Consider the following 27,543-nt stretch of genomic DNA (forward strand, 5'->3'; position numbering starts at 1 on the left):
TAAAGATAAGCCATGCTTAGGGAACATGTAAAACACATTGCCTGCTTTTCACTGAACTAGTGAAGGCGCATACAATACCGACTTCTAGCACACAAAAATTAACTAAAACATCCATCCAATGCAGAGTAAAATATATCTGTTTCTCAAAGAACGAAAATTACACAGACCACGTCCAAGATCAAATACTGCAACTTAAATTCGAATTTGAAACACGATGACTTTATACTGGCACGGTCGACCAAGTCACCTTCACAGAGAGGGCGGCATGCTGAAGCATTATTTGTTGACAGGCACATCCATGAATGTTTGCTTTGAAGTAAGATGATCATTTTTAGAGCCGTTCTGACCTACCTTGAACTTCAACTGCATCCAAGTATCCATCTTCACAGCAATCACGCATCTTCTTAAGCCACATGACTCAGCAGTAGTGCCACGAAAGAGAGGAATTTCCTGATCTGATCCGCCGACAAACACAAACGAACTGAGCGATAAATTGAATCCATTCTGCACTTTCAATACGAGAACATCTATTGTTGCTTCCACTGCATTGTAAACACGTGCTAAAGTGATGTCAACCGCACCACAATTGCCATGAATGCGATGTGTGAATGACACAGAAGGTATGGTTAGGTCACAATAATCTGTTGCGCCGTCGATCAATGTTAGATCATCTTCTTCTTTCTCTCCTGTCTTGATCCTCATGTCAAATTCAACTAGAACAGGGGAATTCATTGCAATGCCTCGCTTAGGGCCAGTCATCTCAATGAAAGAACCCTGCAAAACCATTATTATTTAGTAGCTCCTAGTAAAAGTAAGAATTACCTAAAGCGTATACTTGTCTTTCTAGCCAATTGAAAAAGGATCTCAAATACATGGCAGCATAGAATAATTTAAAGTCTTCCCTACAAACATAAATCTGGCTGAACATGAAACCTAACACTTGATAAATCGCGCAAGATAATTAACCATAAACTTGCCCAATATATGCAAGGATAACCCCATCTTTGTCTAACATCCTCGAAGGCACATGTACGCACATATAAAAGTCCTCAAAGTGGAATCACCATCACCAACGCCGCAGATCTTTGTTCTTTATTTATTATAAAGGGAAGTTGGTTAATTATTTATGAAAGAGTCGGTTAAGTCCGGGAGTGACAAAACAGAGATGTCGAAGAAAGAATATCAGGACCACCTGGGTCCAATGGAGGAACCGGAAGAACAGGAGGGAGGTCTGTCTGATTATGAATCTAGTGATCATTCTACTAATAGTAATTCCGACAAAAATGATGCAGAGGAAGAGTGTCAACAAGCAATTGTGCTTGATGGTACTAATGTGGAAAGATTAAGGAGGAGGTGGCTCCCAGGAATCTCTTTACTTATTGTTGGTTCACAGGGTGTGCTTGTCCAATCCACTGATGACATTACTGGAGATGATGCTGCTCCACGCAATGGTACTGAAGCTCAAAGGGGAGCTGCTCAAGCAACAAGAAATAGTGCCAGAATTGCTCAAATGGGAGTGGGTCGTGAGACTATGAGAGGGTTGAAGAAAGAGAGCTGCTAGGAGGGTGGCTGAACAGAATTTGGAAGGTAATACTATCTCCACTAAAAACTCCTTTTCTGTTTTATCTGATGATGATATCTGTTAAAGCTTTAGAAATAGGGATTGACTGTGATTTACTTCCTCTGGAAACATTTGATATTATGAGAGATCTAGAAATAGCTAGGTCAATAACTTGCATCATAAGAACTGTAATGATGAGGTGGAGAAAAATAGTCCAGTAAAATTCCTGGACTGGGAAAATTAAATGGATGATATTGTTGATGATTTTACCATGGTAGTCTCCAGATCTCTAGAAACACTTTGAAAAAGCAGAAGAAAATGGAAAAATTACAGAGCAGAAGGAAGAATAATCACATACTCCCTCCGTTCCTAAATATAAGTCTTTTTAGAGATTCTAATATAGACTATATATGGAGCAAAATGAGTGAATCTACACTAAAATACATCTATATTCATCCGTATGTAGTCCATATTAAATCTCTACAAGGACTTATATTTAGGAACAGAGGGAGTAAATTTGAATCAAGGTACTGTGCAAACCAGATGTATGTTGAGAAATAAGAAGACTGATGGGGGCAAAGTTGCTGAATCCCATCCTATGCAATTATGCATGGTGATCTTCCAGGAACTAGACCCAGGAGAGAAAAAATAGTAAGTATAAATGATAGGTCTGATATGGAATTGTAGAGGGTGTGGTAAGAAGGGTTTGGCTAATTACTTGCAGGAATTATTAAGCAATAATGAAGTGGATTCTATGGGGCTACAGGAAACAATGAAGAGAAATTATTCTGCAAGTTTCTTCAGGAAGATTGATCATACTGATCAATTTTCTTGGCACTAGATTCCCTCTGTTGGAACCCTGTAGATTTAACATTACTGATACTTCTCAAGGGAGATTTCACATCAAAATTCAGTTTTTTGATGTGAAGCTGCAGATAACATTGGGCCGTGATCATTGTCTATGAAGCTGCTCAAGAGGAGAACAAGAGAGATTTTCTAATTGATCTTGTTGGTGGTGATTTCAGCTTGATTAGGTCTGCTAGGAAAACAATGGTGTTTTCCACAGTAACAGTCATACTTCTACTTTTAACTCCATCAATGCTTATGAACTTAGGAGATTGATGTAACACTCCAGTAGATATCCTCTGTTTGATGGTAAAGATGGATACAAGCTTCCCCAGTCACGTTGAGATGTCGAGAGGTTCAGACCTGATGGTCTTGAGGAAGAAGGTTCAGAGAGAGGGAAAAATCAGCCTTCGTTGTTACACTTTGTTGCCTCTCATGGGTACCGATCCATCAATTTTACAGTGTACTGCTCCTTCAGTCGTGAGCTCAGCTTGTTGGGTTGGGCTTCTCTCTGGCGGCCCCACGAGCTCGTGCTTGCGCTCCCGCCTTTCCTTGCGAATTGCCTCACGTGCCAGGAAGGTCGTGACAATCCTCCCTCCTTGGGACGCAACGTGCCCCCACGCTAGTGCCACCGGGTGAAGACGATGGATGGAATCGAGCTCCTCCCAGGTGGTATATAACGTTGGCAGTTTCTGTCAGGAGACCTTGACTTGTGACTGACAGTTTCTTGTTACGCCGAATCTGCCGCTCATCCAGCACAATCAACAGCCTCCCAGGTAGTATATGGCGTTGGTAGTTTCTGCCAGGAAATCTTGACTTGTGCCGACAGTTTATTGATGTGCCGAATATGTCGCTCATCCAGCACAATCAATGGCTGCAACTCAGCAATGGCATCAGGTGATAGAGGGGGGAGGTCAGTTTGCGCTTACTCACTTAGACACAGTGCCTTCTTAAGTTGTGACACATGGATCACTGGATGGATGTGGTTGGATGGAGACAGTTGCAATTTGTAAGCTACAGCACTTACTTTCTGCATCACTTGATATGGTTCGAAGTGTTAGAGTTATATTTATGGTGGCATTTGGCCTTTTGTATTCTGGCCTTTGGCGTCCCCTGTACATGTATATATGATGGCTTTTGCCTCATGATAATACTAAGTTGCTTTTTCTAACATGGTATCAGAGCCTTAGGCAACTCGTGCTCTTCCGATCCAATTTCTCGCGTCGGCCGTCGCAGCTCCTGTCTCTGGCCGATTGCTGAGGCTACTCTGCTATACGCTGTGTTCTGGTATCTACTCTCCTCTTTGTGTGTTCGTCCGCACGAGCAGCACGCCATCGGTCCAACTCCACTTGGCCCATCCGCGTCCGCCGGCCTCCAGCTACGGGTTCCCGCTGCTGTCCTCATCATTCGTCTGCCGGTTCCCGCTGCTGTCTTCGTCCGCCGGCCGCCGGTTCCCGCTGCTGGCCGCGTACGCTGGCTGCCGACCACCGCCGGTTCCTGCTTGTGTCCTTGTCCGCTGGCCGCCGGTTGTCCTCGTCCTCCGGCCGCCGGTTCCCGCTGCCGTCTTCGTTCGCCGGCCACTGATTCCCGCCGGCTCCCATGCTAGATCAGCCGCCGGCCACTGGATCTATCTCAGGCCCGCGTATGCTGAGTGTGGGGATGTGAATCGATCCAACTGCCTGGCTGTGTGCGTAGCTGCACGGCCCGTCAATCACGTTTCTTTTGGGCTGCTGGTGGGCAGCCAGTTGGCCTGCTTCATCCGGCTGCCTAGTTTGAGTTGGCCTGCTTCATTCGGCAACCTGAGTTCTGTTGGTAAAAAAAAGGAGTAAAAAAAGGCACAATGTTTCTGTCGGTTATGTCTCTCCCTTGCCGTCCGGTGTTTTCCGACGGTATTCCATACATTGATCCGGTCTCGCACATGCGCCTTCCCTCGGTGCTTGGTGCTCGCCCGTTTGGAGGTGATGTTTGTCGCACTACTTCGACACCTTTTGCGACATCCACCGGTGTTGTTGGCCGCTCTACATCGACTCCTTCGGCAGCTGCACCGCCTCCTCTAGCCACTTTTGTGCATGGCGCTAGTCGTTCTACATCGACTCTCTTGGTGTCTTCTGCCGGTGATGTTGGTCGTTCTTCAGCGACTCTTCTCACAACTTCCGCCCCGGGTGATTGTCACCCTACGCCGACTCCCTTTACGGGTTCTGCTCGCGGTGGTGACCGCTATATGTCGACTCGTTCTATGTCGACTCACCACACAGCCTCCAAGGGTGATGGCGATTGCTCATCGCCGGCAAGCGTTTCTACCTCAACCTCTTCTGACGTGTCATTGTCTGTGCGTGAGATTGCACAGCTGCGATGCCTGCTTGATGCTTGGGATTCTTCACCGACAGTTTCTGCTGGTTCTGTGGCTGACTCTTCTGGCAATGAGAAACCACCTTCTACCCATTAAGCTACATCCCCATGGATTCTTGATACTGGAGCGTCTTTTCATATGACTTATAATTCTTCCACTTTGACCTCCGTTCGACCTGTCGAGTCCCATGTTCGTGTTCTTACGGCCGATGGCACTCCCCTCGATGTAGCTAGTTGAGGCACTCTTAGCACTTCTTCATTTCATGTTTCCTCTGTAGCTCATGTTCCTCGACTTACCATGCAGCTCATATCTGGTGGTCAGATTGTTGACTCTAGTTGTAGAGTCATTCTTGACTTTGATTCGTGTTCTGTTCAGGATCGTCACACGGGCGTTCTACTTGGTGTTGGCCCTCGACGCTCTGAGGGTCTCTGGGAGCTTGACTGGCTTCGTCTTCCCTCTGCTACCACCGCCGCCAGTCTCACAGCCCATGTTGCTTCATCTACCAGCTCTTTTCAGCAATGGCATTATCGTCTTGGCCATTTATGTGGTTCTCGTCTCTTGTCTTTGGTTCATCGCGGTGTTCTGGGGTCTGTCTCCGGTAATGCTTCGTTGGATTGTCTAGGTTGTAGGCTTGGCAAGCAGATTCAGCTACCCTATCCTCATAGTGAGTCAGTGTCCGAGCACCCTTTTGATCTCGTTCACTCTGACGTTTGGGGTCCGGCTCCCTTCGCTTCGAAAGGAGGCCACCGATATTATATTATTTTTATAGACAATTTTTCTCGGTACACATGGATCTATTTCATGTCTTCTCGTAGTGAGGTCTTATCTATATACAAAAAATTTGCTGCCATGGTTCATACCCAGTTTTCGACTCCTATTCGTGTTTTTCATGCAGATTCAGCTGGTGAGTATATCTCCCATGCGCTGCGAAGATTCCTTGCTGAGCAGGGTACTCTAGCTCAGTTCTCTTGTCCTGGTGCTCATGCTCAAAATGGTGTGGCTGAGCGCAAGAATCGTCACCTTCTTGAGACGGCGCGTGCGATGATGATTGCCGCCTCTCTTCCGCCTCACTTCTAGGCTGAGGCTGTTACCACTTTCACCTATCTCATCAACATTCAGCCATCTGCTGCTCTACAAGGTGGTATTCCTCTTGAGCGTCTTTCTGGCCGTTCTCCCGATTATTCGGCACCTCGTTTGTTTGGTTGTGTTTTCTATGTTTTGCTTGCCCCTCGTGAACGCACCAAACTAACCGCTCAGTCTATTGAGTGTGTCTTTCTTGGATATAGTGATGAGCATAAGGGCTATCGGTGTTGGGATCCTGTCAGTCGTCGAATGCGTATTTCCCGGGATGTCACGTTTGATGAGTCTCATCCCTTCTACCCACGTCCATCGTCCTCGGCCTTTTCCATGGAGGACATCTCTTTTCTTACGTTTCCGGATACACCTCCCTTCGTGCCTAGTATTCCTACTCCTCGTCCCGCTGTTGCGGATCCGACGTCGTCCTCTCCTATGGTTTCTTCTCCTTCCTCATCACATGACTCTCCACCTTCGACACCGATACCTTCCTCTTCTCCACCTTCATCACCGATACCTTCCGCTTCTCCACCTGCATCACCGCTACATTCCCCGTCTCCACCTCCAGTGATTCCACCTCTCCCCTCCTTTCCTTTCCATTATACTCGTCATCAACGTGTTGTGAACGAGTCTACTGTTGTGCCCTCTACTTCTGATGTGTCATCTTCCTCCTCACGGTCGACTTATGGTCTTCGTTCTCGGCCTTGTCCGCCCCCTGATTGATATTCTCCTTCTCGCTATGGTCTTTCAACCGTTGTTGAGCCGACTTCTTATCGAGATGCTATTGTTCATCCTGAATGGCAATTTACCATGGCAGAGGAGATTGTTGTCCTTGAGTGCACTGGCACGTGGGATCTGGTTTTTCTTCCTCCCCATGTTCGCCCCATCACTTGTAAGTGGGTCTTTAAGATTAATAGCTAGTATGGTTCACGTCCACGGCGTTGTGCCTGGGGAAATTTGGTGCCTGGCGTGAGCCTGGGTAGGTGGTGTTTTTTTGCCTGGTGAGGCAGCCTGGAAACAAGTATGTTTGGTTGGTTGCCTGGGGTGATGTCTTATCAACTGGTGTCAACATCGGGCTGGGTCCCCTGGTGCAGTGCACATGGCCTTGGACTCTTCTCTTAATTAGTAATTAAGTATCCCAGGCTTCATTTTCTGGCTCCCAGGCTTCATTTTCTGGCTCGGACGCCTGGCCGTTGCCTGGCAGGCTAATGATGTTGGTTTGCTGTCCAGGCCAGGCGAGCGCTCAACCATCCAGGATACGAACCAAACAATTTTCAGGCTAGCTCCACGCCAGGCGTGACACTTTGAGGACATGAACCAAACCAGCTCTAAGACTCGCTTCGATGGTTCTCTTGAGCGTTATAAAGCTCGTCTTGTGGCTCGTGGCTTTCAGCAGGAGCATGGTCGTGATTACAATGAGACTTTTGCTCATGTGGCCCATATGACCAATGTTCGCACACTCCTCGCAGTGGCCTCTGTTCACCACTGGTCCGTGTCCCAGCTTAATGTTAAGAATGCCTTTCTTAATGGTGAGTTGCGTGAGGAAGTTTATATGCAGCCACCACCTGGGTATTCAGTTCCTGATGGCATGGTTTGTCATCTTCGTCACTCTCTCTATGACCTTAAACAAGCCCCCCGCACTTGGTTTGAGCGTTTTGCCTCGGTGGTCACTTCAGCTGGTTTTTCGCCAGTGCTCATGATCCAGCGTTGTTTGTCCACCTTTCTGCTCGTGGTCGCACTCTTCTTCTTCTATATGTTGATGACATGATCATCACCGGTGATGATCTTGAGTACATTGCCTTTGTCAAGGCCCGTCTCAGTGAGCAGTTTTCTATGTCCGATCTTGGTCCTCTTCGTTACTTTCTTGGGATCGAGATTTCGTCCACCTCTGATGGCTTTTTTATTTTCCAAGAAAAGTATATCCAGGATCTTCTTGCTCGTGCGGCTCTTAGTGATGAACGCACCGTTGAGACTCCTATGGAGCTTAATGTTCACCTTCGTGCTTCTGATGGTGAGCCCTTGTCTGATCCGACTCGTTATCGTCATCTTGTTGGGAGTCTTGTCTATCTCACTGTCACTCGTCCGGATATCTCCTATCCTGTCCATATCCTCAGTCAGTTTGTTTCTTCTCCCACTTCGGTTCACTATAGTCACCTTCTTCGTGTTCTACGATATCTTCGTGGCACGATCTCTCGTCGTCTCTTCTTTCCACGTTACAACTCCAGGCCTATTCGGATGCTACCTGGGCTAGTGATCCTTCGGATCACCGTTCACTTTCTGCTTATTGTGTCTTTCTTGGTGGTTCCCTTATTGCTTGGAAGATGAAGAAACAGACTGCAGTTTCTCGTTCGAGTGCAGAGGCTGAGTTGCGAGCTATGGCTCTTCTCACGGCAGAGGTGACTTCGTTACGTTGGTTACTTGAGGATTTTGGTGTCACTGTTACTACACCTACTACACTCTTGTCAGACAGTACAGGTGCTATCAGTATTGCACGGGACCCAGTGAAGCATGAGTTTACCAAGCATATTGGTGTTGATGCTTTCTTTGTGCGCGTTGGTGTGCAGGACCATGTTATTGCTCTTCAGTATGTGCCTTCCGAGTTACAGCTAGCGGCCTTCTTACGAAGGCCCGGACCAGAGCGCAACATGGATTTTACCTCTCCAAACTCAGTGTTGTGGATCCACCATGAGTTTGAGGGGGGGTGTTAGAGTTATATTTATGGTGGCCTTTGGCCTTTTGTATTCTGGCCTTTGGCCTCCCCTATACATGTATATATGGTGGCTTTTGCCTCATGATAATACTAAGTTGCTTTTCCTAACATGAAGAACTTGAACGATAGCTTGTGAGATGCCCGTTGCGTCACGGATTGTTGAACATACAGTCGTAGTAGGAAAACATATTCACCTAAAGTGAATTGTTGTTCTGTACACTTTTTATCAGCCTGTCGCTTCATCCGTTGTTGGGCCCGTGTAAGTGTTGACGAATAACTTCTTCCATCGTAGCTCTTTCCTTCAGCCACAGTTGCAAATTCAGGACAGCTGACAGAACTGGTTGTTGAATACCAAAATACCACGGCTTATGCCCATAGAGCACTTCAAATTGAGTGTCCCACTGCAGAATGAAATGATGTGGTGTAGCAAAATTCAGCTTGTGGCAGCCATTGCGACCATCTCTTCGAATTTGCAGCAACAAAGCACCTCAGAAACATTTCCAGGCACTGTTATGGAGTGCCAGTAACACGGCTTCATGCGCTTCTTTGTGATTTCCTAGCCAAAGTCTTCCATTCAGCTTGATGATGCCTTGTTAAAGAGAAAACCCTTGCACAGTAGGGCTGGCTAGGGCTAATTCGGCCAGCAATTGTTGAGCTTGGGCATTGGGGCTGATAACCTTCTCCTATGATCCCCAACCAGCGTGGCTGGACAGAAGATAGAGCATTTAGTTCCTCTGAATGTTCTCAGCGTGACAAAACATCTGATGCGGCATTGTCCAGCCATTTTTTATACATGATCTTGTACTGGAATCCTAGTAAGCGATAAAACCCTTTTGTTACATAGGAGTATGTGCTTTGTGATCCACCGAATGTATCAGACTACGATGATATGTGTACTCCCCAGCCTATAAATATGAGCGACACCTGTCAATTGCCAGTAAGATAGCAAGACGATTCCTTGTTGTATGTCTATAGAGCTTATTCCTCGCCCCAAGCGCCTTGCTGAGAAACGCCATTGGATGGCCTCTTTCCATTAGCACCGAGCCTATCCCAGCATCACACGCGTCTGTTTCCAACAACAACTGGTGACTGAAATCCGACAGAGGCTAGCACCGTCTAAGACAGTCTTTCAGTTGGTTTAGTTTCGTCAAACATCATGCATAACTGAATGAGATGTGCCAATTCTCCTTTCTGAATCACCTTCGGAAAGTTGCACCACAGATATTTCATAACACTTGCTCACATTGTCTTTGAGACCTTTAAGAGTGAGCAGTACAAAGGTTGTGGAGGAGCAACTCCACCTTGCTGCTACAATGTGTACGGCACAAGTGTTGAAGGAACAGCTCCAACGTGCTGCGCTAGATATCGCTCTAGAGGCGAATGTAGACTGATAGGGCAGCAAGAGTTCAATCCAGAACTCCTAGGGCACAAGATCTACTCCAAGATCTTAGATAAGAACAACAAGTTCTATTATAGGTAGGGGTACATAGTCTGGGTCCAAAGTAGAGGTGAGGACCTCTATTTATAGGGCTTTGGGAAGCCTTCACATACTTCTATTTATAGCTGGAATACTATAGAAAACATTATGTAAGTTTCACCATTCTACTCATAGCTACTCACAACTAGAAGACTCTAGAAAACAGTAGGTAGGATAGAAAAGAAAAGGAAAGAAATACTACACTAGAGTGGAAGCATCTAGAAGTAGCCAAACAGATCTGGCATGTGTTTTCTTTCTTCTCATCTAGTGTTCCTCATCATTCTCCCCTGGTTGTTTGGAACTCGCCCTCGAGTTATCTTCATAGAGCGCTTCTTCTGGATGGTAGAGAGTCAAGTCGGCAACATTGAGGCCTCTTTGATTTGCAGGATTATAAAAGCATGGGAATAGGAAAAACATAGGATTGGAATGTCATGCTCATCTCAATTCTATAGGGTTTTAGATTGTTTGAGCATCATAGGAAAACACAAAGGATTCTTTCAAAGAGGTTTGAGTGGATGCTAGAAATCCTATAGGAAATAGTACAAAAAATTCCTTTGGAAAAATTCCTATAGGATTCAATCCTATGAATCAAACAATCAAGGAAAAATTCCTAAGGATTCCAATCCTTCAGAATTCCTATGCAAATCCTTTGAATCAAAGGAGCCCTGAAAGTGTTGGAGATACCCATGTCACTTGGAAGATCTATCACATAAGCATTATCATTTATCTTCCTCACGATAGAGAAGGGCCCATACCTTCGCTGCCTAAGTTTCCCTTTAACACCTAAAGGCAGCCTCTCTTTTCGGAGGTAGACCATCACCTTATCACCGACTTGGAATGATTTTGGCCTCTTTTTGCAATCAGCAAGTTGTTTATATTTCTGATTTTGTGCTTCCAAAGCGCCGCGAATCTCTTCAAATAACTCGGTGTAATTATCAACAAAGGACAATGCTGATTTTGAGTCTCCCCTTGATGGCAGCTTCACCAGGTCCATCACATGTGTTCGAACTTTAGTGTAGACAATGGAAAAAGGGCTCCTTCCTGTGGATCTATGCTTGGAGTTATTGTAGGAGAACTCTGCAAGAGATAAAGCCAAATCCCATTGCCCCTTTCTTTCTCCACAAATGCAACGGATCAGATTACCCAAAAACTTGTTCACCACTTCCGTTTGTGTTTGTGGATGAGCAGTGCTAGAAAATTCCAATTCAGTGTTGAATTGCTTCCACAAAGTGAGCCAAAATGCAGCAAGAAACTTGCTATCATGATCTGAGACGATGGACCTTGGAACTCCATGAAGTCTGACCACTTCTCGAAAGAATAGGTTTGCCACATGACGAGCATCCGTTGTCTTACGGCATGGAATGAAATGAGCCATCTTAGAGAATCTGTCAACGACCACAAACACAGCATCACTCTCTCGTCTTGTTCTTGGCAAGCCCAAGACGAAGTCCATAGAGATGTCCTCCCATGGAGCGACAGGAACAGGCAAAGGCATGTATAACCCTGCGTTCTGGACTTGGCCTTTATAGGTTTGACATATAGGGCATCGTTGAACAAACTTTCCAGAATCTCTCTTTAGTTGTGGCCAAAAGTAGCGAGCTTCCAAGCTAGCGACAGTCTTGTCCCGTCCAACATGACCACTAAGATTACTTGAATGGAACTCTCTAACCAGCTTGTCACGTAGAGAACTTCTTGGAATACACAAACGATCATTTTTGAAGAGATATCCATCTTGCATCAAATAATCATCACCTAATGGTTGGCCCCTTGCATGCTTTACCCAAACATGGCCAAAGTCTTCGTCACCCTCATACAACTCCTTTATTTGATTCATGCCCGGAAGTTCAGCTTCAAAAGAAGTCAAGAGGCATGCACGATGACTCAAAGCATCAATCACCCTGTTAGTTATTTCAGATTTATGCACGATGAGATAGTTAAACCTCTCCGGATATGCAGACCACCTTGCTAGCATGCGGTCAACATGCTTTTGATTTCTAAAATGCTTCAAGGATTGATGGTTGCTATAAACAATGAACTCTTTAGGCAGCAAATAGACTTCCCAAATTTTCAACACTCTGAAAACAGCATATAATTCTTGTTGATAGGTACTCCATTTCTGTCTAGCTTCACTAAAGAAAGCAATGGGCTTCCTTTCTTGAGATAGGACAGCTCCAATGCCTACTCCACTTGCATCACACTCCAACTCAAAAGTCTTGTTGAAATCAGGTAGCATCAAGACAGGAGCTTGTGATAGCTTTTGTTTAATCTCATTGAAACTAGCTTCAGTTGCTTCTGTCCATTGGAACTTCCCTTTCTTCAAACACGCAGTAATTGGTGCCATGACAGTGCTGAAATTCTTCACAAATCGCCTATAGAAAGTTGCAAAGCCATGAAAGCTTCATACCTCAGAAATGGTCTTCGGAGTTGGCCATTCTCGGATTGCTTCAACCTTAGAATCATCAACACGAATGCTGTCACATGTTATGACGAATCCTAGAAAAAGAAGTTGTGTTTGCAGAAAAACACATTTCTTCAAGTTGACATAGAGCTCATTTTCCCTTAATACTTCTAGCACCTTCCGAATGTGATCAAAGTGTTCATCCTCATCCTTGCTATAGATCAAGATGTCATCAAAATAGACCACAACAAAGTGGGATAAGAAGGGTCGAAGGACTTGATTCATTAAGTGCATAAAGGTACTCGGTGCATTTGAGAGTCCAAATGGCATGACTAGCCATTCAAACAACCCTTCCTTTGTCTTGAAGGCGGTTTTCCATTCATCCCCGGGTCTTATACGAATTTGATGATATCCACTTCTCAAATCTAGCTTTGTGAACACTCTTGCCCCACTAAGCTGATCCAACATATCATCCAGACAGGGAATAGGGAATCTATACCTTATGGTGATCTTGTTAACGGCTCTACTGTCCGTACACATGCGCTAAGATCCATCTTTCTTAGGCGCGAGCAGGGCTGGTACAGCACATGGGCTAATACTTTTCTCGAATGTGCCCCTTTTACAGCAATTCCTCCACTTTCTCCTTCAATATATCATGCTCCTTTGGGCTCATTCGATAGTGTGGAAGATTAGGAAGACTTGCTCCCGGAATTAAGTCAATTCTATGTTGAATTCCTCTCATCGGTGGCAAGCCATGTGGCTCCCCAAGTATGTTCTGAAATTCTGCCAATAAACCACGTACCTTTGCTGGAATTTCAACAGTCGGGTGCTCTTCTCCCTTTACAACAAGTGCAGCACACAAATCTGCCTCCTTCAAGTCTTCCATAAACTCATGAGAGGTATGGGAGATAGTTAACATAGTTTTCCCCTCCTCCTTAGAGGTATTACCTTCAGTTTTGTTTGATAAGATAATGATCTTTCTATTGTTCCAAATGAAAGAGTAAGGATTTTTCTTGCCCTTGTGTGTAGTATCCACATCAAATTGCCAAGACCTTTCAAAAAGAACATGGTTGGCATCCATGTCAACCACATCACACAACACATCCCAAAGAAAGCGGCAAGTTGCATTGTTTGGTGATCCTCATATTCACTTCTTTTTTGATCCATCCAATAGTGTAGGGATTTGGATGATCATGGATTTCAAGCTTTAAATGGTCCACCAACTTCTGGGAGATAAGATTCTCGCAGCTGCAACTATCAATCACTAGTTTGCATACCTTGCCATTCACCGTGCATTTGCTCTCAAATATTTTCTTCTGTTGTGTGTCATCGGGTTGTGGTGTGGAACATAGGAGACACTGGATCACACATACCACCTCTTCACCTTCTTCTTGACAAACCTCTTGTCCGTCTACATCTTCAGATTCGTATTCTTCCTCATCGCCTTCACCATCATGGATAGTCGTGTTAACAAATTTCCTTAGTGGGCAACCGCTGGATATGTGTCCCTCTTTACCGCATTTATAGCACTTTGGGCCTTCGTTTGCCTTACCCTTGCCTCTAGTTTGTTTCGGGATGCGTTGTTTTGTCGTTGGTGGAGTGGCCTTCTCTTCCACCCTATTAGGTTGGCTCCTAGATGAGCCTTCGGTATGAGGATATGGAGGATATGGAGCTTTAGTTGTCTTTTTTATCCTCACAAACCTCTCGGCCTTTAAGGCTAGAGCTTGTGCTTGATCAACAGATCAGATTTGTTGCATCATCAATCGATCTTGAATAGCATCATTGAGACCATTGATGTACCTTGCAACTTGTTGCTCTTCAATTTCAGCAAGGTTGCACCTCACTTGTAGCCTTAGAAACTCCTCCGTGTAATCTGAAACAGTCCTATTTCCTTGAGCACAATTTTGAAATTGGATAAATATAATTTGGTCATAATCAGCGGGCAAAAATCTCCCTTTCAAGAGACTTTTCATTTGCCATCAAGTTCTCACACGAGGTTCTCCTCTCAACCTGCGCTCTTCTTGAACGCGATGCCACCATGCACCGGCTCCTCCTTTCAGCTTGTATGCGACCAAAGAAACTCTACTATCTTCCGGAACCTCCATGACCTCAAAGAAATTCTCCACTTCATACAACCAATCCAGACACCCTTCAATGTTAACATTTTCATTAAAACTTGGGATCTCAGCTTTCACCTTGTATGTATCTCTTGCATATGTAGGGTTGGGTGCTCTCCAATATGCGTAGAAATTTGGTTCTTCAAGGGCATCATCATATTATTTACCTTCAGAAGCTTCAACATAAATTGGCCTTCTTGAAGCATGTTGAACAACATGTTGTTGTGGCGGTCTTGCTCCAAAATTACCTCTCCTTCTTCCTTGATGAACATTTTCCTCTTCTTTAGATGAATCTCCTTCATTGGTAGCAGGGGGACACCCTTTCTTATCATCTCAACCAGCTGGTCAAATCTTCTATTAAGATCTTCACGTAGCTCTTTGATTTGTTGTTCAGCAGCATCCATCCTCTTCTCCAGTTGCTCCATTGCTTGCTGCAACTTGCTCTCGAAGAGGACAGCAAGAACGATTATGGGTCAACGAGGCTCTGATACCACCTGAAGCAGCACAAAGATTGTGGAGGAGCAACTCCACCTTGCTGCTACAATGTGTACAGCACAAGTGTTGAAGGAACAGTTTCAACGTGCTGCGCTAGATATCGCTCTAGAGGCGAATGTAGGCTGATAGGGCAGCAAGAGTTCTATCTAGAACTCCTAGGGCACAAGAACTACTCCAAGATCTTAGATAAGAACGACAAGTTCTATTATAGGTAGGGGTACATAGTCTTGGTCCAAAATAGAGGTGAGGACTTCTATTTATAGGGCTTTGGGAAGTCTTCACATACTTCTATTTATAGCTGGAATACTCTAGAAAACATTATGTAAGTTTCACCATTCTACTCATAGCTACTCACAACTAGAAGACTCTAGAAAACAGTAGGTAGGATAGAAAAGAAAGGAAAAGAAATACTACACTAGAGTGGAAGCATCTAGAAGTAGCCAAACAGATCTGGCATGTGTTTTCTTTCTTCTCATCTAGTGTTCCTCATCATGCCTACACCATTGTGTCCAAACCGCATGGTTTTCTTAACCAATTCACCCACATGGCACCAATTCCAGATAACCAAGTCATGCTGAGTATAATATCATAACATCCGAGATCGAGCACACGTAATTCTGTTGCAGAACCCTGGCATGGTGTTGCTTCATGGCGCCCTTCAGGCCTAGGCGATTGTTCGTGGACAGTAGGGTGTAGCTCCGCCTCCAGAACCGTGACATGCGCACTCACTTTGTCCAGAGTGGACTGGATCACCGCCAAGTTCCTGCCCACTGTTGGTGCCCAAGTATTCACCGAGGAGAGGAGCTTGGTCAGCGCCGCCAAAGTGGTGTCCACGGACGCGAACTTCGCCTTGATGGTAAACATAGATACAAGCTTCCTCAGTGTTACGCTGAGATGTGGAGAGGTTCAGACCTGATGGTCTGGAGGAGGAATAAAGGTTTACACCTTGTTGTCGCTCACGGGTACCGATCCATCTATTTTACAGTGCACTGCTCCTTCAGTCGCGAGCTCAGCTTGTTGGGTTGGGCTTTGTCTCCGTGCCGACACTACGAGCTCGCACCGGCCTCATCTTAACCTTCTCGGCATCTGCTTGCGCTCGCGCCTCTCCTTGCGATTGCCTCACGCGCCAAGAAGATCCTGGCAACTGACATGTCAGGAGGCACTTTTACTTCGACAAACAATCAAGAGGATCCTGTGATGGGTAAATTGTATAGGCTATTAATGTGAAGTGGCGGGGAACAATTACTCCCCATGGCAACGATGGATTAATTGACTAGGATCAATTCTGATCATAGTCCTTTGTTGCTAGATAGTAGATACTCCCTTCATTCCACAATGTAGTGCTTTCTCTATCCCCGTGCTTCAACTTTGACTGTAAATTTAACTACCAAGACCGATTGCGGCGGGAGCAGAAGTTATATCAGTGAATTCGTATTCGAAAGAAGTTTTTAATTATGTAATTTTTTCTCCCGCCGCAGTCGGTCTTGTTCGTTAAATTTATGGTCAAAGTTCGACCTCGGGAAGCGCGGGCGCACTATATTTTGAAATGGAGGGAGTACTATGGAGGCAAAAGAATCAGGGTCAAAACCTTTTAGATTGAACTCAGCTGGCTACAAAGAGAAGATCTCATTTGAGAAAGTCGAGAAAATTTGGTCTGAGCGCATTGTTGCAAGAGACAGTTTGGATGTGATGCAGAAGAAGACGAAAAAGGCTACTAAATATCTAAAAGGCTGGGGTAGAAATCTGATCGGACAAGTTTTAAAAAATAGGGCAGAAATGATTGATGAGCTGAAAGACTTGGAAGAGCTTGAGGAAATCCAACCTCTGAATGATGAAGAAATGGCAAGAAGGGGTCAAATTCAGAGTTGTGTTTGTGAGTCTCTGGAAGAAGATGAGGAATACTGGCATCAAGAAAACACCAATACTTCCAGCAACCAGCGTATCCGTATCGGATACTATATCTTCATCATTCAGAGACTGGACTTTTTCCTGCCGGCTGATTCTTTCCTGCCGGTGGTGGGCTCCTTTCTCCGGTGCTCTGCTCCCCTTCCCCCACTATCCTGTAGAATTCAATCTAATGGAAGGCTGCTGATTTCCTCCTCCTCTCTTTCTCTCTAACTGAATTTTTATGTTTGGTAAATTGTTGCTACCCTTTGGCTGTTGGTTCTTACTTTTGTTGGAATCATGGATAATAAGATAGAAGATAATGGATTGCACTGACTAAATATATGCTAAATGGCTTGGTGCTTTAATTGATAACATATTTTTATATTATTTTCAAAAGTAGTCAAATGTATCGTTGTATTGGCACTTTTCAGAAATGACATATTTACATATCCATATCACCCAGATACACCTAACTGTTGAACATGTCGCCTTTTAGTCAGCCAACACTTAGCGCCACACAACATTGCGGGTCGAATCACCGTCCTATAGAACATGCCTTTTAGCTTTTGTGGTGCACTCTTGCCAGAGTGAACGCCAGAATTTTGGCGCACTTCATCCATCCAGTTTTGATTCGATGGCTCACATCTTAGTCGGTATCACCATTGTTCTGCAGCATTGACCCCAAATATCGAAGGTGTCCTTCTGAGATACCACCTGCCCATCAAGGCTAACCTCCTCGTGCCTAGTGGTACTGAAACCGCACCTCATGTACTCAGGTTTAGTTCTACTAAGCCTAAAACCTTTCGATTCGAAAGTTTGTCTCCATAGCCCTAACTTTCTATTAACCCCCGTCCAACTACAATCAATTAGCACCACATCATCCGCAAAGAGCATACACCATGGGATATCTCCTTGTATATCCCTTGTGACCTCATCCATCACCAAAGCAAAAAAGATAAGGGCTCAAAGTTGACCCTTGGTGTAGTCCTATTTTAATCGGGAAGTCACTTGTTCGAACACTTGTCACAACATTATCGTACATGTCTTGGATGAGGATAATGTACTTTGTTGGGACTTTGTGTTTCTCCAAGGCCCGCCACATGACAATTTGTGATGTCTTCTCGTAGGCCTTCTCCAAGTCAGTGATACCATATGTAGGTCCTTCTGCTCCATGTTCTCCATAAGTTATCATACCAAGAAAATGGCTTCCACGGTCGACCTCCCTGGCAGGAAACCAAACTGATCTTAGGTCACGCTTGTGATTCTTCTTAAGCGGTGCTCAATGCATCCCCATGTTCTTTAAGATTGGTATTAATATATTCCGCCTCCACTCTTCTGGCATCTTATTTGCACAAAAATGAGGTTTAAAAGCTTAGTTAGCCATACTATCGCTATGTGTCTGAGGCCTCTCCACACCTTTTTTTTCAAGAAAACGCAAGAGAGCTTGCATTTCATTGCTTTGGAAAGAAAGAGGGTTTCAGTTACAATCCTCCTAGGAGGGAATTACAGTGCCCAAAGGCACATCAGTGAACGTCCCAAGTTTGCGGTACAATGGCTCGAAGCCCTAGGGTGCCGGCTCTGGCCCAGAGGACGGCCTCGTCCTTGATCTTCATGAGCAGGTCGGACGCCGAGGGCCGTCCTCTGTTGAAGATGCAATCGTTACGGTGCTTCCAGATCATCCATGGGACGAGGAGGGTCGCGGAGGCGAGGCCCTTGCGCATGGGTTTGGGGGTGTGCTGTCGCGCCGTGTGCCACCAGTTGTCGAGAGAAGTCTCGCTGTCAGGCGGGGCGCAGGGGATTCGGAGCCAGTGCAGCACCTCGTACCAGATCTGCCGTGAGAAGGGGCAAGCTAGGATGAGGTGGTGCATGGTCTCGGGGGCCTTGTTGCAGAGGGGGCATCGCGCGGGGTGTTGCAGGCCGCGGCGGGCGAGGCGGTCGGCCGTCCAACATCGGTCCAGGCGGGCAAGCCAGTGGAAGAATCGGACGCGCGGGGGTGCCCAGTTCCATGTGAGCTTCCATGCGTCGCAGCCCGTGGAGCCATTGAAGGTGGCGATGTAGGCCGATTTGGCGGAGTAGACGCCGCGGGGGTTCCACTTCCAGGAGAGGCAGTCTGGCTCGGCGGAGAGGGTCGTGTAGCTGACTGCGTGCCAGAGCTGTAAGTATTGCCCGATCTCGTGGATGCCAATTGTGCCGTGTATGTCTCGTGCCCATCGGTTGGCCTGTAATCCATCGGCGGCGGTCCTGAGCTTGCGGCAGCGCTTGGGAATGCAAGCGTATAGCAGTGGCGCGATCTCGCTAACGGAGCGCCCGTCGATCCATCGGTCAACCCAGAACAGGGTCTCCGTGCCATTCCCGATTTGCACGGTGGTGGATGCGAAGAAGAATGCACGCTCCTCAACTGTGAACTGCAGGTCAAGGCCAGCCCACGCTCTAGTGTTGTCCGTGCGGCTGAACCACAACCATCGGGTGCGAAGCGCGAGGCTCGTCCGGGCGAGATCGTGCACGCCGAGGCCGCCAAGCGAGAGCGGCCTAGCAACACGTTGCCAATTGACATGGCAGTGCCCGCCATTTGTCTCCGCCTGTCCTGCCCATAGGAAGCCTCGCTAGATTTTCTCGAGTGCCTTGATGGTCTTCATGGGGGGCGCGAGAGCGAGGAGCTGATGGATCAGGATCACGCTCAGGATGGCCTTGACAAACGCTACGCGGGCGGCTTTGTTCATGAGATGCGCCATCCAGGTGGGTAGCATGCTGGCCGTTTTGTCGATGACGGGCAACTGTGCAGCCATGGGACGGTGTAGAGTCAGGGGGATGCCCAAATAGGTGATCGGGAACTCGGCGAGGGGGAAGCCCGGCAAGTTGGCAGCGGGTGCCGCATCATCAGCAGAGCACCAGATCAGGGTGGCGGAGCTTTTTGAGAGGTTGACCTAGAGGCCTGAAGCTCGGCCGAAGAGCAGTAGGATGCTCTTGAGGCGGTGATGCCGCCAATGGTGGGGTGACAGAAGAGGATTACATCGTCGGCGTAGAGTGAGACCAAGGGGATCGGGCGCCGGGGGTGCAGCCACTGCAAGACGCCCAGTTTTGTCGCGTGGCGGAGGAGGCGGCCCAACGTGTCAACGGCGAGGATGAAGAGCTGTGGCGACACGGGGTCGCCCTAGCGGAGGCCACACCTGTCCCAGATGGTGGGGCCGGGGTTTCCGTTGATCACCTTCGTGCTGGCCGAGGAGAGCAAGATGGCCAGCCAGTCCAGGAAGCGAGAGCCGAAGCCGTACTGGCGGAGGACCTCGAAGAGGAACGACCAGCTAATGGTGTCGAAAGCACGAGCCAAGTCCAGCTTCACGAGGACGCAAGGGGTGCCGAGCTAGTGTAGAAGGAGCGCGGATTGGCGCACGAGGATGAAGTTGTTGTGCAGGCTGCGGCTGTGGATGAATGTGTTCTGGCACGTGCTAACGAGGTTGTGGAGCTTTGGCGCGAGGCGTAACGATAAGACCTTGGCAAAGATTTCGGCGACGAGGTGGATTAGGCTTATAGGCCTAAAGTTGCCTAGGCCACAAGCGTCTGCGCGCTTCAGGAGCAAGGTGAGCAGCGCCTGGTTGAGGGAGCAAAAGCCCCGACCACGCATCTCGTACAGCCACTGGAAGACGTCGACGAAATCTTGCCGGACGATGGGCCAGCACGCGCGTAAGAACTCGGCGATGAAGCCGTCCGGGCCGGGAGCTTTACGTACGAGGCGTTTCACCGCCTGCCAAATTTCCTCAGCGTAGAAAGGGGCGTCAAGGTCATCGAGGTTGGTGGGTGGGATCAGCTCGGAGAGGTCGAGGCTGCACTCGCGGGACGTCTCGCAGCCGAGCAAGGCGTCGAAGTGTGCGTATGCCACGGCCGCCATGTCGCAGGGGGCAAAGATCAAAACGCCGTCCACAGTGAGGTTGTGGATCCGATTCTTCTGTCGCCGGTACGTGCATTGCCGGTGGAAGAAAGATGTGTTGGCGTCGCCGTCCTTGAGGAGCGCAATGCGGCGGCGGGGGGGGTGCACAGCACGCCACGGCGGAACTTCCAGCAGTCACGCGAGCCGTGTCCAAAGTAGAGGCAACGACGGCGGCGGATGTCATTGGTGCACTCGCGCACGGGGTTGATGAGGTCCAGGCAGAGGAAGCAGAGGCCAGCGGCCTCCTCCGGAGAGGGGCTGCGGCGGTGGTGCCGCTGGGCCGACAGGGTGGCATCACGGCGCGCGCCCCGGCACCTATTCCTACGGTGGGGGGCCTGGAAGCCATCCGCGTCGACCTCCGGACCTCCATGGACGCGGTGGACCTCGCTGCGGGGCCCGAGGCAGGTGGCGGCTGGGGCGCGCTGGGGCGGCGTGGCGGGGGCGGGCACCACCAGGGGGAGGGAGGCGATGAGGGTCTAGCCCGGGGCGGGAGGAGGCGTCCAGGCAACCTCGCTGTAGGATCTCACGGAGGACTCGCCAGCGGCACGAGCCGGCGGAGCCGAGGTCGAGGTCGCTGGAGCTGCCGCTGGGGGAGGCCATGGTCGACGGGGGAGGAGGGGGCAGGGTGGGAGGAGGGCTACCGACGGGGGTCGACGGCGGCAGGCCTAGAAGTAGGAGGGGGCTAGGCTAGAGGAGGAGCGGGAGCGGAACGGCGCAGAGCCATCTCAGAAGTGTCGATTCTTCGTTGCTCGTCCTTCTGCAAGATCAACATCAGATTTGCTAGCTTGCGAGGGTTGCCAACCGCAGCAGAGTACAGCTGAGGAAGAGCATAAAGAGAAGGCAGTGGCCTCTCCACACCTCAATAGGGATACAATCAAAGCTCTTCGCCTTACCTCCTTTCATCCCTTTTAAAGCCTCAATGACCTCAAACTCCTAGATTCACCGCACAAAACACATGTTGGTATCATGAAAGGAGTCGTCCAACTCAATGATAGAGCTCTCACTCTCTACATTGAACAGCTTGTTGAGGTACTCCTACCATCTATGCTTAATCTCCTTGCCCTTCAACAGGAGCTTATCTGCTCCGTCCTTGATGCATTTGAGTTGACATCGCTCGTCTTCCTCTCTCAGATCTTAACCATCTTATAGATGCCCCTTTCACCTTCCTTCGTGTCTACGTGTTGGTAGTGGGCCGACCCCTAGCTTAACTCACATCTCGCTTTGAAGTCTTCTTTGCCATATTGTATTTCTCTATGTTGTATGCACTCCTATCTGGGTGTAGGCATCTAAAATAATATAATTAAGCAATGACTAGTGACTGCTAAATTCTTGTTGCAAAATGCGGTGTGAATTTCTGGGATGGGTCTACGCGCATCGGTTAAGCAAAAAAATAGTAAAAAATCAAAAAATGTGAAACTTTTTTGCGAGAAACGGTCTAGCATAATAATCACATTTAAAGTATCAGTCACAAATGAGTTATGTTGTAATATGAGTAAAAAAGTAAAAGTGTAGCTACAGAAACCGTGAATAGTAGTGTTTATATAGTATTGATTCTGTTGTATTTTGCTCGGAATACGATATAAATCATTTTATCCCGAAACTTTAAATGTGAGTTATGCTAGACCATGTATTTTGTCAAAAAAGTTTTTCAGTTTGGGTACGCGCGCACCCAGGTTCCCCGAGATGTATTTTCAGTGCAAAATGCCATTATAACAACTTTGGATTGAATTTTAATCATATAGAAGCAAATATTTAGCCATAACCAAAATATAACTAAAATACGCAAATGTTCATGTATACACTATACATACTTAAACGCTGAATAACCTAAGCTTATGTTTTTTATACAGGAAAAAACATTCAAACAAAACTAAGAATGCAATCAAGAGCATCTTCATTGTGTATACCAATCTACACAAAATCAGAGATAAAGTGGATTATATTATAGTACTAGTAAATGCACGTTAATATTAGGCAGTATATTAGATAGGATATTTTTGCGCGTTAATTATGTGTTTAGTGCTATATTTGTATGATATTAATTACACACTGAACATGTTGAGCGCTCGCCATTGAAGCAGTCTAGGTCGTTGGATTGACCTGGTTCGATGGTCAAGATTAGTTCCTTTGAGTCTTTTGATATTGGTAGAGATACAACATTCGGTCCCAAATTCTACTACTGAAAAGGAGATTAATTAGTTGTAGTATGTCATAACAATGTTATATTTCAATTCATCTTCTCTATGAATGTGATGAAATTGAGATTACATTGTAAAATAAGCGAATTGCTAAAAATAAACTGCATGAGGTATTGAGGTAATGATGTGCACCTGTTGCGCAATAATGGGGTCATCCCTGCTACGGTTGACAATATAATTAAGCAATGAGTCCACATAATCCCGCACTGCAATATATCCATATAGTTCTACTGAGCTAGTGTTGATAGAGACACTAGCCAATTTTAATGAGAAAATTTGCATCATCGGCCTTTCATAATGCACGCAGCACCTTTCTCGGTCAGGAAAGCAATCCGTTGGCTCCGATAACATCATTGGCTCAAGTTGTGCTTCATATATATATATATAATATTAAATAAAGATGTACTCTAAAAAGTATAATCATGTCAAGTTGTGCTTCATATATATATATATATATATATATATATAAAATTAAATAAAGATGTACTCTAAAAAGTATAATCATGCTTTTCACGCACATATCTGAGTTCAAAAACAATTATCTAATGAAATGCCTCCAATGTTACTATTATAGAATAACAACAAAAGAAATACTAATTGAAAAAGTGAGGAGAGTGACGCAACGCTACATGATGGAAATACTGAAGCAGACTATAAGAGTAGTGGTTAACAAGACTTCAATTCGTGTATGGCAAAACGTTTAACGAAACAGTATGTTAAACTTTTTGATCTTCAAAGAACTTCATAAGATGTTCGTTATCGACAAAAAACAATTTTCTCATCGCCTATTTTCATTTTGATACATAAGTGCATACGAGACTTATTCATTTATCTGATTCGAAAAATAAAACAATTATTGCTAGGACACAATGCAATATACTATTTGAAAGTAAAGATAACATTATGAACTGGCGCCAACTCTAACAACATCTGTTAAAAATCAAGATGCTCATAATACTAACGCTTATTATTACATGGCGAAACTGGCTATTTGTATAAGTGGACTACCCTGTGGATCATATATCCAAAGTTGGTTGTCAATTGGTACAATACCCATTAGGGGCAAAGCAGAATAGAAATTGACACTCGTACCCCTATGTAGAACAAGGGAGTTGCATTCACTTAATGACCAATTCGATCACTCGGGGGATCTGCCCAACTAGAAAAGCTCATGTGACCCTAGAAAGAAATCTTGCGCAGTGCAACCAGCGGCTGATCAATCCATCACCTATTAATACGTCTTCACCACCGTCACTGCATATCGTTGTTTATCCAACATAATCGAACTCCTAGCCCAGTACCTTAATGCTACCACACGCTTGCTCATATACCGTTTTTGAACCATACAAGTGCTAATCCCATGAGTATTCATGGCACTAATATTGATGTTGTAGACAATATTATGAAGATAATGATAATGAAGGTGTGGCTACTCCAGATGATGATCATGTACCCATGGAGCATTGATTGTGATATGGATAGCCCAAATATGGAGGAAGGTAGCACTTTCCCTTCAATGGATGCATTTAGACTAGTAATCAAACAATATGCAATCAGGGGAATTTGACATGGGGTCTCTAAGATCTGAATCGGTAGGTTTCACGGCATTTGTAAAGCCAAAGGATGTATGTGACACATTAAGGCTGAGAAAGTGCAGCATGGAGTTGTCATGGTACAGATCTTGTTGTGAAATGCTAATCTTTGTACTGCTCTTTATCATTATCATTTACTTGGTACTTATTGGCTCATTCTTTACTTATACTTTTATTTGCAAGTGACTGGTGTAGGGCCTGATCACATATGTTTAACTAGCATCACATATGTCTTACTAGCAGCGGGAGAACATCTAGTATGGCATCTCAAAGCTGGATTGCCGAGAGGGCAATGCCTATGTTGAGGAAGAACCCTAAAACGAGTGTTGTAGAACTGTAGTAGAAGTTGGAAGAAGACTGGTCTCACACTTAGGCTCTGTTTGTTTGGGCGTCTGAGAGCAGCTTTGGATGAAAAAAGCTAAAGCCCAAACAAACAACTGTTTTGCACCCGTTGTGGCCTCACAGCATAACGCAGTTTGCAGTTTTGAAACAACTCCCAATCCAAACACCACAAGACGTACTTCAGCTGTGAAGTGGATTGCGCTACCATCCATGTACCAATGCTAACCTTGCGCTTTAACTCACTTCACAAAGAAATTACCATCCCTAATCAATCAATCTTGAGTCAAGCCTCCTCAGCGTATGCCGCTGGAGAAGAAAGTCTGGTTCAGACACCTACACCTGGATAAGAGTGTAGACAACAACGCGAGTTATGGGTGAAGCAAGGGGTGGGGTCAGGCTTATGAGGACTTCTACCAGCATTTAAACACGAAGGAAGGCAAAAGGGACTTCTATATGGCCAAGATCCAAGAGAGGAAGACGAGGGATGTCAACCAAGTCAAATGAGAGCTCTACCATTGAACTAGACAAACTCCCTTTGACAATACCAACAGATGTTTTGTGCGAAGAATCTAGGAGTCGAAGGTTGGGGAAGCTATCACATTGTTTCTTTCTGGACCCAACTAACATGGATCTGGAGAATGTAGTGAAGGCCGCTTTCCCTAATGGCAAGCACAGGAAGTGCATTAAGCAACTTACCACAAGCTTGGTTGGGGAATTCCTTGGTAAAGTATGGCCACATGTGGGCTGCAGCTAGGGCATATGAAAAAGATAAATTTGATAACCACATGGCCAAGATATTTGCAGCAAGCAAAGGTAGCAGTATACCTACTACAACACCACAATTTACTATGGATGAGGTTCATTTCTAGCCCTTGCACAAGTGATTCATTCATTTTTATGCTCTTGTTGCAAACATTTAATCGCTCTTGAATTTTTAGGTGTGGGGTTATCCCAAATATTAAGTGTGACTGCATAACTAATAATCTTGCTGAGACCTTAATTCTTGGCTGAGGGATATAAAGGATTTGCCTATTGTTCATCTAGTTGATACTTGATAAGTCAAGTTTTAATTAATTATGTTACTTTTTAAGCAGAGGAGAGCAAGGTAAAAGGTAAAATACTACCTGCTATCATACAAGAGTTAATGTCTATCCTAGAGTAATAGGCCATCGTAAGCCGCATGGATCCAGCGAGTGGAGTGCCAAGGTCAAAGATACTACAAAAAATGACCTTCAACATGTAGTTAAGTGTCTTACACATGAATGAACTTGCCTAGAATGGCAGCACATGGGCAAGCCATGTTGACATGCATTGGTTGTGTTAGTTCACCAAAAAATAGATGTTGAAATAAAAGGTTGACAACCAACTTTGGGTATATGATCTAAGGCCTCAGGACTAAAGTCAACCAGCTTACAATAAAGAGATGTTGGAATTAAAAAAAAACTACTTCGGAAATAAATACTTGGGACTTCTACTCTCTTTTAACTAACATAGTAACACTCTACTAAAGCATCAGCTACATTGCATACTGCTAAAAAATAATGCACATTCAGCCTCAAGCTTTTAATCAATTAGCTAAATATTGTCAAATATCCTATAAATCAACTGGAACGTGGTAGGAAAGAGATTCGCATCACTTACTCTCATCACGGTCAGTAACACGACATAATTTTCGAAGAGCAAAGCTTCTTTTGTATATAGCACCATCCCGCTGGCTGCTGTTCTTAAAGATGAAAGTCGATCTTACATTGTCCGCGGGATGTCTAACAAGGACCTCCTTGGTTCCCCACCTCTTTTCTTCTCTACTTATCCCTTCGGTGATGTGGCAGAGCCAATTCGGTTTACCCCATTTCTTCTTGTCTTTTACTCCCATGATGTTCCGGGCCATGATCCAGAATTGATAAGCAGATCTATCACCAAAGAGCAATTAGAATTCGGCTAAAATAAGATACGTGGATTGAAATTGTAATCATACTACTCCAATCGTTTCACTATATATGTCCCCATTCTTGGGAACCTCCGTTCCAAAATATCTATCCATTCAGCAAAAAAGAAAAATAAGAGTGTAGTTGCAGTTTTTTCCAATCTTTCCCCTTGCTTAAGTGCTTTGATATTGGTTGGCAGCCGTATGGTGGGACGAGGACAGATGTATTGAAACAAAAATCATTCAAACAAATGTTGAGGAGGAAACCCTTCAAAATAATATAACTGCAAGGACGAATAAGAGTTCAAAGGCCCAAAGTTCAACGTTTGTCTCAATTCAGCGCCAAAAATATCCACAAGATAAAGACGCACCGGGGAACATGGTCCAGATTTCGCCACGAGTGGAGCATCTTGTTGCTCAAGTTTCGGAGGACCCAATCGAGGAGAAGCAGAGGTGATACAGAGAGGAGGGCAGCAATTTGGGGACGGACGAGGCCGCGCGGTGGAGCGACTGGGCGCTCGTTTGGATGGTGCGGAAAGGTTGGCAGAAAAAAATTAGGGTTCGGAAATCGGAACTGGGGACGCGGAATGCGCGAGGCTTCGACCAATCAGGCCATCCACCTCGTCCGTTCTTTCTTCGAAACTACTATA

At 45.9% G+C, this 27,543-nt stretch overlaps 1 protein-coding gene across 2 annotated transcripts; it reads right to left on the reverse strand.

The window, feature by feature from the left end:
- LOC119302439 lies at positions 1–27,543 on the reverse strand. Of its 2 annotated transcripts, none has more exons than XM_037579479.1 (4): positions 27,265–27,543; positions 26,611–26,879; positions 23,168–23,241; positions 1–774 (listed from the first exon to the last, which is right to left on the reverse strand). In XM_037579479.1, the coding sequence occupies exons 1-4, from the start codon at positions 27,300–27,302 to the stop codon at positions 277–279; spliced, it is 879 nt and encodes a 292-aa protein (XP_037435376.1). In that variant the 5' UTR covers positions 27,303–27,543; the 3' UTR covers positions 1–276. The 2 variants fall into 2 exon arrangements, with proteins under 2 accessions (XP_037435376.1, XP_037435375.1); XM_037579478.1 differs by having other exon boundaries at positions 23,168–23,403.

This window comes from Triticum dicoccoides, chromosome 5A (assembly GCF_002162155.2).
Source record: "Triticum dicoccoides isolate Atlit2015 ecotype Zavitan chromosome 5A, WEW_v2.0, whole genome shotgun sequence".
NCBI classification, from domain to species: domain Eukaryota; kingdom Viridiplantae; phylum Streptophyta; class Magnoliopsida; order Poales; family Poaceae; genus Triticum; species Triticum dicoccoides.

Bases quoted from the DNA above. Each gene is read 5' to 3' on its own strand.
- LOC119302439 (XM_037579478.1), bottom strand. From the start codon at position 27,302: ATGCTCCACTCGTGGCGAAATCTGGACCATGTTCCCCG. The intron at 26,880-27,264 runs GTGCGTCTTTAT...CTTTGGTGATAG, and splicing joins AATCTGGACCATGTTCCCCG to ATCTGCTTATCAATTCTGGA. The intron at 775-23,167 runs GTGCACATCATT...ATGGTTTTGCAG, and splicing joins ACCCCATTATTGCGCAACAG to GGTTCTTTCATTGAGATGAC.